The 17,199-nt window shown below is 33.0% G+C and overlaps 2 protein-coding genes across 3 annotated transcripts; both read right to left on the reverse strand.

The window, feature by feature from the left end:
• Nucleotides 1-899: 899 nt before the first annotated feature.
• LOC120067074 (primary amine oxidase 1-like) lies at nt 900-5,713 on the reverse strand. Its single transcript, XM_090308678.1, has 4 exons — nt 3,831-5,713; nt 3,367-3,480; nt 1,905-2,449; nt 900-1,201 (listed from the first exon to the last, which is right to left on the reverse strand). Exons 1-4 carry the CDS (start codon nt 4,968-4,970, stop codon nt 1,045-1,047), a joined length of 1,956 nt encoding a protein of 651 aa, XP_090164804.1. The 5' UTR covers nt 4,971-5,713; the 3' UTR covers nt 900-1,044.
• On the reverse strand, nt 5,616-12,907 carry LOC120067072 (homospermidine oxidase-like). Of its 2 annotated transcripts, none has more exons than XM_039018455.2 (5): nt 12,057-12,907; nt 10,817-11,201; nt 9,808-9,921; nt 8,058-8,596; nt 5,616-5,913 (listed from the first exon to the last, which is right to left on the reverse strand). In XM_039018455.2, the coding sequence occupies exons 1-5, from the start codon at nt 12,851-12,853 to the stop codon at nt 5,706-5,708; spliced, it is 2,043 nt and encodes a 680-aa protein (XP_038874383.2). In that variant the 5' UTR covers nt 12,854-12,907; the 3' UTR covers nt 5,616-5,705. The 2 variants fall into 2 exon arrangements, with proteins under 2 accessions (XP_038874383.2, XP_038874384.2); XM_039018456.2 differs by having other exon boundaries at nt 10,817-11,204.
• Nucleotides 12,908-17,199: the final 4,292 nt, after the last annotated feature.

The raw sequence follows: 17,199 nt of genomic DNA on the forward strand, positions 1-17,199 counted from the left end.
GTCATGATAAGCCTAACTCAATTGGTATGATATTATTATTAACTTTGAAATTGGAAGTTTGATTTTCCTCCCTCATAGTTACATCGGAAAAAAACAAAAAAAATCAATATTACCATATTTATGATCATTTTGTTTTTATTAAAAAAAACAAATTTGGTCCTTAACTTTATTAGATTTATTAATTTAGATCCCAAATTTTCAATTTTGTCACGCTATACACTTAAAACTTATATAAATGTAGTAGGTTTTACCTTAATTAATAATGTTTTTGTTAATTTATTCATTGATATTAACTAGAAAAAGTGTTGTGTAAAAGTCTTCATAAGCCTATTAAGTTTAATAAAATAATGTTTCATATTGATTTAAATTTAACCAATAATCAACCATTGTATAAGTTTCTCAAAATTCAATTTCACTGTCTTTTTCCAGTTATATGAGTTTATTAGTTGTGGTTAGGATAAGTTTCATTATTATGGGCATAAGTTTTGTGGTTTTGTTTTGATTTAATCTATTATATTAATTTTTTATAATAAATTAATGACGTAAATGAAGATGACTCAATTGACATAGTACTTAAAATTTTGACATTAAAACTAGAGGTTCAATTCCTCTACCTTATATTTTGTTGCAAAAAGAATTAACCGTAGTGATTCAAAGTTCTAAAGTTTAATGAGTCATTCCTATTCAATTTTTTTAATAGTTATCTTTGTGAATATTTTACCACCACTCGTATGAAAAGTTCTTAATGTTAGTTGAACATCCAATTGACTACATACAAGTTCAAATCCTATTGACAGGTCCATTAAAACTTATTTTAAATGATCCTTAACTCCATAATTTGAAATATTTGAAGTAGAAACTTCAGTACGAAAACTTTAGTGATTGAATAAGGAAAAAGAGAATACGAACACTTGACATGGTTTTATTCAATCAATGGTTTCACTTATTATTCTTTACAAGGCTCCAAAAGAACCGTAAATTTCTTTTAAATAGAGTTTTGTAAGTTAATTGGATCTTCCATCAGAACAATGCAATTTGAATTGATCATTTAAGTAAAGGGTTTCTATCAAAATAATTAGCTGGCCGGAGTTCGAAGCCACCGTGGAGGGCGGCCATCGCCGGAAATTCTTCCTGGCAAGGGCTATGATGGAAACCTACGGTGTACCATAAAACAATATCTCTATTATCAATTCTCCTGTTTCTGCAAAAACACCCAAAAAAATCGAGTCAAAATCACATCAAAATAAAAATCAGTTTTTTTTTTAACCTCTATCTTTTAAAAATCTAATAAATACTTGAGACTAATGATTTTCTTTTTTTCTATTCTTGAAATTTTAGCATATAAATGATCTATTTACTTGTTTCTTCTTTGCAACCCTAACCACTTTATGTAAAAAAAAAATATCAAAATTCAAGAAAAAAAATAATTTTTAAGAACTTGTTTTGATTTATAAAAAAAAAAAAAAAAGGAACAAAGGGTTAAAAGTTCATATATCTTTGCATGAATGGGAAAAACCATATTATGAAAATCAGTAAGTTACCTTTTAATTATTTAGTTGAGAGTTTGTCTCAATTTAATCTCAATTTCAAAATTAAACACGGTTGTCTCCAAAATTTAAATAATCTCAATTTTCTTGATTGCAAAATCACACATTAGTAAACCATTTTTATAAAGTTAAAATATAATACGAAAATAGTAATAATATTTTATAATATGATAAAGTATAAAAAAATAGGTTAAATTAGTATTTGGGTCTCTACACGTATTCAATTTTAACATAGTTAGCATAATTTCAATAAATCTTAAATTTAAAATTAATAAATACAAAAGTGAAATTTGGACTCAATTTTGAAGAGTATATGTGACATTTTATATATTCTAATTTAATTTAAAAGCTATTTACCTTTTGGCCCAGACGGCTAAGCCATCATCACCATGGCTCCGATCGGCATAAAATCCGGCCGGCCATCTCTCCGACTTATTATAAGGAGTGACCCACAATGGGTACTTGGTGTAAGCCGCTCTGATCTGAGGGTAATCATCGTCAGCCAGTAGAGAATTAACTGGTTGACCGGTGATGAGCCGATAACCAACCGGATTCCCAATCTTTGTCTTCTTATTGGGGTTGATGAACAAGAGCTCAGCTGGGTCGGAGCCGAGCTGAAGCTTAGCTTCAGTTTCGGTTTCGATGGTTTGTCGGATAATTTTCCAGTAACTTTTCCTGGGTGACGTGGTATTGACGTCCGCCGTCCTTGCGGTTATCAACTTGGCTTTGACGAAGGAGTTGGCGGCGCCATCGACATCAAGGTCGAGGTAATAGGTTAGGTAGTGGTCGTGGTTGACGGCGACTGTGTTGTCGGCGATTAAAGTTCCGAATGTTTGTTGGGTTATATCCATGTTATTTCTGTAGGGTGTGGCCTTAACCTCCAAAAGCCCCGTTAAAGCAACCTACAAAACAGATCACATTCAAATTATAAAACAATCACTTGTTTTTCGTTTAATTTTAGCCTAAATTAAAAACACAATACTACTAAATTTTATAGTGGTAGAACCATTGCGTCAGATCTTTCATAAGCCTATTTAACTGTGGAACCCAAGCAGGGCGACACAATTCCAAGTCGTCACCACACACACGTTCTAAATTTGAATTTTCCTACAAAATTCTAATCGATTTCCATTTCAAAAATAGTTTTAAAATATCTATGACAAGTAAATAGTAATATCTTAACTTTTAAAGCAATATGAATATTTTCAAACAAAGGTCTAAGTTTAAGAATTTCTTTTGTAATTAAGCCTTATTATTTTTCCTATACACCAACGACATGAGCATGGTTAAATAAACTTTCAAGATTATATTATTTAGTTCCATTGGTAGTATTATAGTGAATATAATAGGCATTTAGAGACGAACATTAAACTAAAGAAGCTCTTTTTAGTATAAGTGGAGGTATGGTGATTTGAATCCTGACTTCAATGAATATACTCACTTTCTCCAACCTAAACAAGTCAATAGAATGAACTATTGGACACAAGTAAATATTCAATTAAAACCGATTAAGCATCCTTTGTCAAGGATAAAATAAGATTTCATGGTCTATTAAAAATCTTGTGAATTACATGGACAAAATCAACTCACTCCAATAACTTGGCCTCACACATATAATCTAACTACGAATAAGATAATTGCAATAATTTTAGACTATTATCAAAACCATGCACACACTTGATCACTTGAATTAAGACATTAATAGCCAAGTGAGAGGCTTAACTTCTCAAAATGACATGACTGTAAAATAGGATGCATTATTTTATTAATTAACAATGATTAAGATGAAGAAAGAAGAAAGGAAGAAGAGAGGAAATACCCCAATTTTAATAGAGCCACTTCTTTTGAATTCCCAGTCAAGAACATAGTCATAATTTCCAACAGTTGCCACCATCCTAACCACCAAACTACTCTCGGGTTCCCCACGTCTAATCTGCCAAAAAAAATTATTATAAAAAATAATAATAATAACTCTAAAATTATTCTTTCAAAAATTGCAACATTATTTTTATTAATATTTCAAAACTAAAATTCGTATCTAGAATTGGAGATAGCATCAAGGTTCTAATTTTTTTCTTTCAAAATCTTTCACATCGTTCCATATCACAATTTTCGACTAACGAATTTCAATTGTAATGATAGTTTTGAAACGTTTAACCAAGAGAATATTGCAATTTTGTAGAGAAATAGGGTATTTTTAAAAATAAAAACTTAAAGTTCAAGGTTTTTTTTTTTTTTTTTTTTTGTAATTTAGCATAAATAAATAAATGGAATTTTCATTACCACTTTTCCAGGAATATTGATCTCGGTATGTCTCCATAAAACATCTCCTGAATGGCGTTCAAAGATACAAATGACTCTCGATACTTTCTGCGCTCGCCCGTCGGCTCCGGCCATGTAACCGTCTAAATACTCGGCGGCTTCTGGGCAGTCAACCAGCGGCTGCAGACTGTCCGCCGCCCGCCCAAATCCAAACTCTCCGATATCCATAAAGGTTCTGAAGTACCATTCATTCGTCGGATCCATATACGGCACAAACGTCTCTGAAATGTGTCCTCTGTAAAGCACTCGTCTGAATTTCTTCTTTTCGTCATCGAAAATGGAGACTGTTGAGATAATAACTCCGGCTCTGGCATTGAATCCCACATGGAAGACCCAGTTTTCCCATTTCACTTGATGGCCTTCGATGGTGAATCTTCTTTTCGCCGCCTTGCAATTGGAAGATTTGGGTTTTGTTTTCTTTGATTGGTAATCGGTGCCTTCTGATTCCGGCAAAGGGGCGGTGAATCTGTCGGAGTAGTTGATGATTTTCATCGAATCAACGTCGATTAATGTGATGATGCCTTCGATTGGCCTGGAGAAGACATTGCTTGTTCCTTCTCTGTAAAAGCACGCAACTTTTAGAAGCCTTTTGGTTGTTTTTTCGCCGTACCAGCCTACTGTAAACGGGATGCAAGAAACATGAGACAAGTTCAAGCCTCTATTCTGAATGGAAGCCTTAAATTTGGGGAAACTGAGAGGCAATTTGCTGGCTTGGAAAAGCTCCACAAAAGTGAGAGGAGGATAGCCATGTCCATTATAGACATGATCAGACTTAACCGAGCCCGTGGTAAGGTCTACAAGTAGCTCGTGGGTGGAATCCGCCGCCCGAACCACAACCTTGGCATGGCGGGGCGGGCGGTGGAGGGGGCTGTTTTGTTCACCGGAAGAGAGCCAGGAAAGAACATCCCTCTTCTCTGGTTCTTCCAAGTCAACGAAGTGAAATGTGAGATTTGGAAGCTTTCCCAGGTGGGATTTCTGGACAGCGAGCCTAATTTGGTCAAGCTCCTCTGGGTTTAGAGGGTCAAGCGGATGGAAAAAGGGTGGCGCCGCCGTACAGAAATGAAGGTGAAGGACTACGAGAAGAAACAGAAGAAAAGTCATGGAGGGAGGAGGGAAAATTCAAACGGCTTTTGGTCGTTTGTTTACTGATCTTTCGCTTTATGATGAAACCGGCATGCTTCTTTATTAGATAATGTAGATGAAAATTCTACTTAAAAAAGCAAAAGGAAGCAGTCCTCATTTGGAAGTCAAATGGTAATTAAGCTGCCCCTAATATAAAGGTTTATTTGATTGGAACGGCAGAAAGCTGGATGAGGAAGTCCAATCGCTTTTTGTTGTTTTCAAATGATGAAAAGTTGGAACTTCTTCTCAAAGCATGATGTTTGAAGAGGGCTTTATTGTTTTACCGTTCCTTTTTCTTTTCTTGCATTCAGAGCAAGTGTCACTTGACTACCTCAAAGGAAAAGAAAGACATCTCATCTTCACAAATTCCTTTTTAAAAAAATCCTCAACTGACATGTCCACTAAATCCCACACAAAGTCAACTAAACATTGGATGGCCAGACCAGGGTAGAATTTTATTGGACACTTCAGAAACTTCATACAGGCAAGTGAATTTGATATTCAGATAAAGCTTAGTGGAGATGTGAAGCAAAAATCATTTGATCATGACACAATTCATGTAGCTTGTTATTCAAAAAATGTACTGATATGTTTCTACGTTATTTTAAGGATTAAAAAAAGAAGAGAAAGGAAAAGATGGGGGTTTTTTTCCCTTGAATAAGAATGAGTGTTGTTGATGAAGTGTATTCTTAAAGTACAATCCATGGAGGTTAATTATAGTTTCGAGTCAGAGCGATTGAACCAGTTGACTACCTGTGGTGGGGTGACTTTAAGCACAGGATTGCTCTCGAAGAAATTGGTTGGTCTCAGCTCAAACCCACTACTCAAAGTTGGCATTAATGGGAAATCTTCTTGGCAAGGCACATGATGAAACCCCATGGTGTACCACATGACTATGTCCTTGTTCTCTATCTCCCTGTTCCTGCATTCATCACCCCATCCACATATATTCTTGGTTAGAACATCTCACTTTTCTTATCACTTTAACTAATATAAATTATAAATTTAGTCCCTGTAGCCTAAAATTCGTTTCAGTTTGATCCTTATATATGTAAAACCAGACGCCCTAATTTAAGATGAGTTTTAATTTGGTTGAATCCCACGCATTCTTCATTTCCAAAATTGTACTCATTTTCTCTTAAACCATAATACAATCAACTGACATAGTTTAACAAATAGAAAAACACTACCTTGAACAATTAGGTGAAATATGAAAGAACTAGTTCAACCAAATTGGAACTCACCAAATCAAAAGAATCAAAATGAAACTAAGTCCAATCTATATAGACCAAATTAGAACAATAGATCAACATGAGCATAGCTCAACTATCGTAAAGTTTGTACTATTAACATTGAGGTCAAAATTTTGATTACCTCACCCTACATCTTATCGAAAACAAAATAAAAGGAAAATATCTCTTTAGTCCCTAAGTTTTTGGGAATAGGTGTGTTTGGTTCCTGAAGTTTCAAATTAGCCATTTTAGTCCTTTAAGTTCTCAATAATAGGTTTAAAAGGTCCTCTTCATTAACAGAACTGTTTCAATTAATAGATCTGTCCAAATAGGTTATTTAAATGTTGATGTGGCTTGTTGACTAAGTTGATGATTTGGATTTAAACTCCGAGACGAGCTTCACGAAACAAAAGACAAAAATGATATAAAGTTGAGTTCGTTGATTTCATTTCTCGTGAAGTAACTTCACGAGATGAACTTCACGAGACAAAAAACAGAAATGACATGAAGTTGAGTTCATTAAGTTCATTTTTCGTAAAGTTTGTCTCTTGAAGTTCGTCTCGTGAAGTAACTTCTTGAGATGAACTTCACGAGACAAAAGACAAAAATAATGTGTAGTTGAGTTCATTTTTCGTGAAGTTCGTCTTGTGAAGTTATTTCAAAAGACGAACTTCACGAGACATATTTAAATCCAAATCATCAACTTAGTCAGTAAGTCACATCAGCATTTAAATAATCTACTTAGACAGATCTGTTAATTTAAACCGTTCTATTAATGGAGATGACCTTTTAAACTTATTATCGAAAACTTAGGGACTAAAATGGTTAATTTAAAACTTCAAGGATCAGACATATTTATTAGGGTTGGCAAAAAAACCTGACAGGGCGGGGATTCCCCGGTTTGACCGAGGATGGGGTCAAACCAGGGAATTTATTCGGGGCCCCATCCGGGGATGGGGTGGGGATGGGGACAGTATCCCCGCCCCGACCTCGACCCCGACCCCAAATTTATATATATATTTTTATCCCCTCCCCAGTCCCCTCTCGCTCTCTGCAATCTGCAACAAAACATCCCTCCCCTCTCGCTCTCACTCATCCTCCCCTCTCACTCATCCCTCCCCTTTGTTGAAGTCTGCCACGAATGGGGTCCCGCGGGGACCCCGTTTCCCCGAAGGAGAATCCCCGCCCTCGTCCCCACCTTCAAATGGCGGGGATGGGGGACAATTTTCCCTACAGGGCCGGGGACGAGGGACGACCCCCCACCCCGCCCCGGCCCCGTTGCCAACCCTAGTACTTATTCCAGAAAACTTAGGAACTAAAAAGATATTTTTCCCAAAATTAAAACCATATCAAACTATATAAATCAAATTTGGAAATTGAACGTGTATTTTTACGAAGAAATATAATCCACATACATTCTAGAAACACAAAATTTAAGGATGCTTAGCATTGAATTAGATTTGTATAATCAATATTATTTTAATTTTTAATTGTAAGGAGTAATGGGAATTCGAACCTCCAACTTCTTTGTAGAGAAAAAAAATATATCTTTTGCCAATTGAGTTATGTAATCAAATTAAGGGTTGAGTCTATTATTTAATAGAAACTTTTGTTTATTATACCTAGAAACCTGTGTATCCCACTAGCTACGTATCACATGTTAAATCAAAGTACCAAACCTACTTTTTTTACTTGTATATTAAACAAATCATAAATCTACCATCCAAACACATGCTAGAAGATGATTCACTTTACCTAATCACGTGCATAAATCCTTTTCTTAAGCTAATTACAATACATAATTAATTTAGATTCAGTTAATCAGACGGTTTACCTGAGACTCCAAGTAGCCAAGGTATCATCTCCACGGCTCTGATCAGTGAATAGTCCAGAAGCCCATTTCTCGGAGCTATTATACGGTGTAACCCACACATTGTAATTGGAGAAAGCTCCCCTAATTTGGGGGTAATCATCAGCACTCAAAAGGGGACCCGCCACCGACTTCGGAATCAGACGGTAGCCGACGGGATTCCCCATTCTGGTCCTCCTATTGGGATTAACGATGGCCAACTCGGCCTCTTGGAGGCCGAATTTGATCCTCGCATCGGCCTCTGTTTTGGCCGTCTCGGTGACGACCGTCCAGTAACTTCGCCTAGGGGAATCGGGGTTCGGCGATCTGACTGTCCGGAGGTTGGATTTGACGAAGGAGTTGGGGCCGCCGTCGATGTCGAGATCGAGGTGGTAGATGAGGAAGTGATCATGGCGGACGCCGATCGTATTCTCGGCTAACAACGGGCCGTAGACTTCCTCCTTTATTTGGTCATTGTGAGTGTACTTTGATGCCCTAACTTCTAGCAAACCAGTTAACCCAACCTGCAACGAAGGCCAAAATAGGAAATTCACTTAATATTGTACAAAATTTACGGACCATAGGTCCACTAAATTTTTTTTTTTTATAATTATTTTCAATTTTAAGTCTACAGCTTCATCACAAACCTTAAGAAGTTTTGGGGCGAGAACCATTTTAAAAGTGTAGTAATCACTTTTTACTTTCGGTTATTACGTATTTATTATTTGTTATCGTTTTTATTATTTTACCTTTCATATTTTTTTTATTTTTTTTCGATAGTGTTTACTATTCGTTTCTTAAATTAAAATAGTTTAAATTTCATATACATGTTATTATAACTAAACGAAAATAATCTATATCTCAAATACAAATTATTATACCGACTCTTTATCCCTTATATATCAATTGAAAGTTTTGAATAGCCTCCTTATATAAAAAAGAGTAAAACTTACCTAAGACTATATAGTAGATACGTACCCCATTCTAGTGGTGTCACTTGTCAAACCAACTTTTTTGCTATTTTTTACCGTTTCTAATTTTTTTTTTCTTGGTTTTTTTCTTTTTTCTTTTTCTTTTTTCTTTTTCCATTTTCATTTAACTGATGGTATTTTGTTTTCCCTTTTTTACCATCTCTTTAGTCTTTACAATATTAATTTTGTTTTTAAATTTAGATATCTTTATTTCTATTTTCATTTTCTATCTACACAATATTATTTATTTTCATTAATCAATTGAAATGAAATGTTTGAAATGATAAGATGTGAAATATATTTCATATTTCATTTGGTTATCATTTCATTTTTTTATTTTTAAAAATTAAGTATATGTTCACCTCATTCTTACAATGATTTGCATCTTTAATACAATGAATGAATTCTTAGTCACATTTCAAAAACAAAAACAAATTTTTAAAAGTTAACTTTTTTAGTTTTCATAATTTGACTTGGTTTTATAAATCATTAGTAAAAAGTAGATAACAAATAAATAGATTTGGAGATGGAAGTAATGTCTATAAATTTAATTTTTAAAACTAACAACCAAAAACCAAATAGTTACCCAGCAAAGTTTAGGCCATTTCGGAATGAATCTCTTTTTTTGTTTGTTTTATAATTTTTCTTCAGTGTCTTATTTTTATTTACCATCTATATAATATATTATTTTCAACTAATTATTGAATATTGAGAGTAGAGTACCTTATATTAAAAAGAATTGAGAATAATGTAAAATGACGTACATTGGCAATAATGGAGCCACTCTGCTTAAATTCCCAATCTACAATGTAGTCATAGTTGCCAACAGCTGCCACCATCCTCACCACCAAGCTCACTTCTGCTCTTGTCTCTCTAATCTACAAAAATGTCACCCACAATATCTTGAATCATTTAATCTCTTCATCTTCAACAAATTTATTTTTTTAAAAAAAAAAAAATAAGGAACCAATGTAGTCATAGATTTGGACTAATATAGGAACTCGTGATTTAGTCCATGAACCCTAGACTTGACGGAGAGTTGACATCTTAAACGTCAATACTCCATCTCACTTCATGCACTCCAATAATATTTAGAGAAGACATTAAATTGAAAAGTTTAAAAAACTATTAGATATAAGAATACTTTAACTTATCTAGTGGCTAAGTTGGAAAAAAAATTCTATATTCTCATCTATTAATAAATATCAGCATCATTTATGAATGTTGAAATAGACAGTAAATACTATGGAAGACGAGAACTTTTTCCTAGTTAGATGTTTTAATTTCAATGGTTAAACTAAAACAATAAGAGCAATGTTAGCATTTTCAAAAAATAAATAATTAATGGTAATTGCACCAATTTTCATTACCTTCCTCGTTTATTCCATGGTAAAATGGTTTTTTTAAAAAAATTACCAAAAATTAAAATAAAAATACTATAATAAGACTAATATTTAAAAAAGAGATTAGCGCTTAAAGTATTTTTTAAAAAATACTATAATAAAAACTAATTTTTAGAAAAGAATTATTAAAAAAATTTGTTATATGGTAACTTGTGATTGAAAAGTTGAATAAAAATAGATATAGGTCGAAATACACCTGCATCTATCTTTATGTATCTGTTCCAATTATAAATTATAAAAAAGTATATTAAAAATATCATTTTTAAAAATAAACAATTCTGTTAATTGCATACAAGTATTTTTCTTTTTTTTTTTCTTTTTATAATAATACAATTAAAAAAAAAAAAGTTAAAAAGAAAGTGTATCTTACAAGTGTATTCGGAATGGTACCCTCCGTGTGGCGCCACATGATATCACCGGCATGACGTTCAAATATACAAAAAGTGTTGGGCATCTTCACTGGCCTGCCATCTCCGGCAGCCATGTACGTGTCCATAAACACCGCATTTTCCGGGCAGTCCCGAACCGGCTGTAACGGCACTGCGCACTGGCCGAAGCCATACTCACCGGCGTCGAAAAACGTCCGGTAGTACCATTCTTCGTTTAAATCCATGTACGGCACGAACAGCTCCGATATGAATCCTCTGTACATTACTTGTCGGTATTTTTGCTTTTCCATGTCGTAGATTGATGCTAATGATATGATTGGCCCTGCTCTCTCATCCAAGCTTACGTGTAAATTCCAATTCGCCCAACTGCTTCATTTTCAGTTTAACATGTTTAAACTTCTTAACTCAATAATTTCGCTTCCTTTCCTTAGTCTTTCTCCTTTTTATAAAATCAAAGTATTGATTTGTTCCACGTGTGCCATTTACCTAAATTATTTGATGAGACTTACCATTTTGGGTAATTTTTTAGCACATTATTAGACGGGTAGTTGTATAATAATACTATGTGCATCTCAGCTCTTAATCGCATATAATAATACTAATAATAATATTTTTTAAAAAAAAAGTAAGAAGAATTTTTCATGATATCAGACAACTGAATCGAATACACAAAGATCAATGTAACTCAAAATCAACAGTGTATTTTTTTATTTTAAATTATGGTCCAAGAAGATATATATGGACTATTAGTAGGTAGAAAAGATATAGAAGATACAAACCTACAACCACCAAAATTTAAGGGACGTTTGGTTCACTAATTTTATAAATCGAGGTTAAATAACTCAATTTCAATCGTGTTCACTTTTGAAGTGTCTGCAAATCTATCAAAGAACTCAATATTCCCTTTTTTCTCTCTCTTCTAATGTTTCTAACTTTAGTAAAAAACAACTCCACACGCCAAACACAAATTTCTTAACTCTAATATATTAACTCCACAATTCATAACAAAAATATATTTTTTTCCTATTCACTACATTTCTCTCTCTTACTTGTTAAAAATATATTTTGTTGACCAATCAATGGTAAGTGAACTCTTTTCGTACTACCCTTATTATTATCTAATCAAATTGTACATTTTAAACAATAAACTTTTTGTGTTTGTTTATAATATATTAAGATTTATAGCTTAATAATTTCAAATGAATAAATTAAAATGCTTACCTAATTGAATGGCCATTGACTTCAAAGCTAGGACCGTCCGGCTGCAGCATCTTAATTCCGTTCAAGGGCGGCAAAAACGGAGGTTTGAGCATTGATTCTCTGTACTCAGTGCCACCAGCCTTTGGAATCGGAACCACATATCTATCACGAAACCCAATAATCTTCATCTCATCAAGATCAACGGTCACCGTCACTCCTTCCACGGGCCTCATATACAAATTCACACTCCCATCCAAATAATAGCACTGAACTTTCACAATTCTCTGATCCACTTTCCTCTTTTCCCCAAACCATCCAACGCTAAAACATGCGCAAACTACCTCTTCCATTTTCAGCCCTCTTTTTTTCATCGCCGCCGCGAACGGTGGGTGCGACGGCGGCAGAGCGGCGGCCGCGAACTGCTCCTCGAATGTAAACGGCGCGTACCCTGGACCGGAGTAGACCCGGTTTGAGATTATGGTTTTTTTGTGTAGGTCTATGAGGATCTCGTGTGTGGCTCTGTTGAAACGGATGGTGGCAATGGCGCGGCGGGGCGGCGGCGGGGTTTTGGGATTTGAGAGCCATGAGAGGACGGATTGTTTGGTAGGGTCGGCGAGGGCGACGTATTGGAAGGTGATGTTGGTAGAGGGATTGGAATTGGTTATGAGTGATCGAATGAGATCGAATTCCGCAGGGGAGAGTGGGTCGAGAGGGTGGCGGTGATTGGCGACGGTGACGGAGAAGAGAAGGGGAATGAGGAATGGGAGGAAGAAGAGATGTTTTGCCATTTTGTTTGGCGATTTCTTTTTGGAAAGCATATGTAAATTTTAACACTAAATAAAATAATAATATTTTGATATATTTTTTTGGATGTATTAATCTTCATGTATCTTACACTAATCATTATGGTTGGTAAGAATCACTAGAAGTTAGGTCCCCGCCTTCATCGGGGCAGAAATCCCTGATTTGATCAGGGATGGAATCAAATCTGACCAGGTCCTCGATCGGGGACGGAAAAGGTATCCCTGCCCCGTCTCTAATCCCGACCCCGATTAGTTTTTTTTATTTTTTTAATATATATATATATATATATAAATTTTACAAATAAATATATAATATATAATTATATATACACCGTATAAATATATATTAATTTTACAAATATTTATATAATTATATATATTAAAAATTTTGGAAAATAGGTCCTCGTGGGGACTCGTTTCCCCTGGCGGGGATGGGGAATTCCTTCCCCACTCCCATCCTGCCCGACCTCGTTACCAACCCTACTAATCATGTACCAAAAAAACAAAATTGAAAATGACAATGTAGATAGAAATATTAAGGTCTTAATTTTATGGAAATGTCATACGGATATTTCAAAAAAAATTTATAAAAATAAGAAAATATAAATATATTTAAATTAATAAATAAAACTTTTATAGTTTTTTAACAAGTTAACAAGTTTATTATTTATTATTAAATTTAAATTAGTGACATTTTATAATTTTTAATAGCAGTAATAAATATAACAATCAAGCACACAGAACTATTAGCAGATTTAGCACAATGCAAAAGAATTTACAGATATAGCAAAATTTAGATCAAATTCTTGGAGTCTATACTACATCACTCATATGAATCTATCACTGATAGATTTTACTATATTTGCAATTTTTTTAAAATGTTATTATACACTTAATTATTAACCCTAAAAGTGCTACCTATTATAATTACCCTATTTGTTATGTTTTGTGAATTTTTCTACGATAAAATGAAAATATCGATTCACTCATCATGTTGATATCGAACTCAAGAAAATATGAAAATATCGAGATATTGGTAAAAAATTTAATAGTATGATGTAAATTATGATAAAAGAGTTAGATGAGATATGTACAAATGTACATGCAACTTATAGTACACTTAAGGTAGGTTACAACTAGCATCTGTTGTATTAGCGACCACGAAATCTGGAGTTCGAATCCTCTTTAATGTCAAAAGGGATTCATTTCGTCCCCGTACGTAGAGCCCCTAATCGAACTCCCTCATCATGGCCCTTCACGTTTCAAATATTATTGTTACTTTTTACCTTTTTACCTCTCTCTATATATAAATATATATAACTTTTATTATTTTATTGTCATTTTCATTTTTATTTTGTAATAACTTTTTTTTAGATGAAATACTGCAAAATTTTGAACTTATCAATTAAAAATTGAAGGTGTAAAATATGACATTGGTTTGAGAAAGCTTGCTTTCAAAATAGTGAGTGTTGAAAGATCTTTAAATTTAATTAAATTAAAAAATTAGGGTAAATTTGATTCCCCTTATCAACTTGGGAGAGAGAGACGACGAAGGAGGAGAAAAAGGGCGGTATGATAAACACAATGATAATTAAGTTTTTGTCCTTTGCAAGAATAATTCAACCCAATCTTGATTTTTCTTTTATAAAAGAAATATTTTTTCATCCAAAAAAAAAAAAGCTAACTTTTTTTTTATAATAATAATAATTAAAAAAAATCTTGATTTTTTTATTTATTTAAAATATACCCAATAAATCGAAAATCTTAATGTTGGCTTGCGAATTCAAATTAATAATAATATACATTTAGTTTTTGAAATGGTAAGGTTGTGCCTATTTGATCTTGAACCTTAAAGAGGTCGTTAAATTTTCTCTTTTTTTTCTTTTTTTTTTTTTTTTAATAGATTCTTAATTTTAAAAACATTTTAATATATCGTTAATAATAGATAAAAAATAATTTAAAATTTAATGTATCATCTGATACATAAAACTTGAATTCATTTATAATAAAATCAATTTTTTTAAAAGAAACTTAAATATTTCAAAGGTTTAGTAAATAAAAAATCGAAAGTTTATAGACATATTAAACATTTTGCAGTATTCTAAAACCAAATAGAGACTTATAATTTAACTTAATAATTTTTTTTGTTTAATCTATTTCCTACCTTGAAATTTGTATTCATTTAACCCGACTACAAGAAATTTACCTTTTCGACGGCCAAAATCGTCAGAAAAAGTCAGAAAAGTGTTGAAAAAGGTTTTCCCTACGCTTTTTTACTATTGGCAGGGTCGTCGGAATAGTCTCATCGGGAAAGCCTTTTTCCGACCCAAAAAAGTCACTCCGTCGGGAATAAAAGATTTCCCAACAAAAAAAGAAAAAAGTGGAGAGGTTTCTCCTGACGCCCATCTGGTGTTGTCAAGAAAGCCTGATTTTCGTCGTCGAGAAAAATGACTTCTCCCAACACTTCAGTATGTTGGCATCAGTAAAAATATCTTCCTCTGACACCTAAACCCATTTTCTTGCATTAGGAGAAGACATTTCGCCTAACATCCATAAGGGGGTGTTAGGAGAAGTCATTTTTCTCAACGCAAAAAAATGGGTTTCATCATTGGGAGAGGTTATTTTTTGTGACGAAATGTGAGCGTAGCGTCGGGAAAAGTCTAAAAAATATTTTATGATAATGTTGTTTCTCTGGACGTCTTTAAATTTGTCGTCAAAAGAGGTATTTTTTTCAAATTAAATTTTTATAATTTAGTAAATATAAAAAATATCAAACCTATTTAAATCTTATAAATGTAGTCAAATAAACTAAAATCTTCAACATTCACTACAAGAATTCTGGACTTTAATGTCGGTTTAAAACTGACATTAAAAGGCTTTAATGTCGGTTGACAACCGACATTGAAGAATGTATTATAAAAGGTCTTTAATGTCAGTTGTCTTTAATGTCAGTTTTAAACCGACATCGTATATCATCTTCAAGGTCGATTTAAAACTGACATTAAAGACTTTTTATAACACGAGCTTCAATGTCGGTTGTCAACCGACATTAAAATCTTTTAATATCAGTTTTAAATCAATATTAAAGCCCATAATTATTGTCCATTTTTTTCCATTATTGTCCGTTTTTTAAATGTCATTGTCCAATCCATTTTTAATGTCGGTCAAAAAGTTAAAAAACAACATTATAATAATTTATCTACAAACAAGAAATGTTTTTATATATTAAGATCTTAACAAACACAAAAAATTTAAATCTAAGTCTTGCTCACAAAGTACGAATAGTAGTTAACTCCTAAAGAGAATAACAAAATTTATACTTACAAAGCAGTAGTTGGCTACTTGCGTATCAAAAAAATCCCAAAAAAATCTTAATTGCTTTGTATATACAACTTAACTTTCAACCAATACAAAAAATTAACTAAAGATTGAGAGGGCTGGTTGTCTACTTTGGAGTGTCATTACTATCCCAAAATATTTGCAAAGAAGACATGCTTGCTAGTATATAAAATCAAGAATAATTTTAAAATAAATGAATCATACTAAAAGAAATTACATGAAGTATGGAAACTATATTTATACAAACTTACCAAAAGGAATGAATGTAAAACTTGCTATTCTTTTCTCTATTCTATGGATGAGTTTGTTATGCCCTCTATCCAGAACCTCCCTATACTCGTGTGAGCGATGACATATGAGAGTATATAAACAAACAAATATAAGTTGCGTTAATATAAGCAATTTATAAATAACGAAAGAAATGAACTCAACTCATAAACAACTACCATAGCTGCACAATAGTCATTGTAATGATCCCAAATTTCAATGCTAAACTAAGGAACATTACCATATTTTAACATACAACTAACTTTATAATTCTTATGTTCTAGAAAAATTTCGGCAATATGATAGCACTACCACAACAATACAAAAATTTTTTTACTTTAACACTTGTTCAAAGAAATGAACTTCCAATAATAATCTTCTCTCAACAGAATAAACAATATAAACAACAATGATTTATAAAAACTCAGATCTGATTACTCACTTGACTTCAAATCTCAAAAGTTGTCACATGGGATTTGATCTTATACCTCCAGATTCATGGACTCAGTTCCTATCAATGAAAAGAAAAGCCAAAAAATAAAAACTCAGCAAAGTTCAAAATTCCATCAATCCAAACAAATATCACAATAAACCACAAAATCTACAGAAAGAAGTGATTTCAAAAGCCAACAAACACAAGTAGTAAGCAAGAAAGGAGAACTCTTAACAACCATCTATCAAATAAGAAATGAGAACTCAAAAGATTAATTTTGAGATATATTTCGAGACTCGTGTCCTTAGAGTTAAACTTTTTC

This window comes from Benincasa hispida, chromosome 12 (genome assembly GCF_027475165.1).
Source record: "Benincasa hispida cultivar pf3 chromosome 12, pf3_genome.v1.1, whole genome shotgun sequence".
In the NCBI taxonomy this organism is placed as follows: Eukaryota; Viridiplantae; Streptophyta; class Magnoliopsida; order Cucurbitales; family Cucurbitaceae; genus Benincasa; species Benincasa hispida.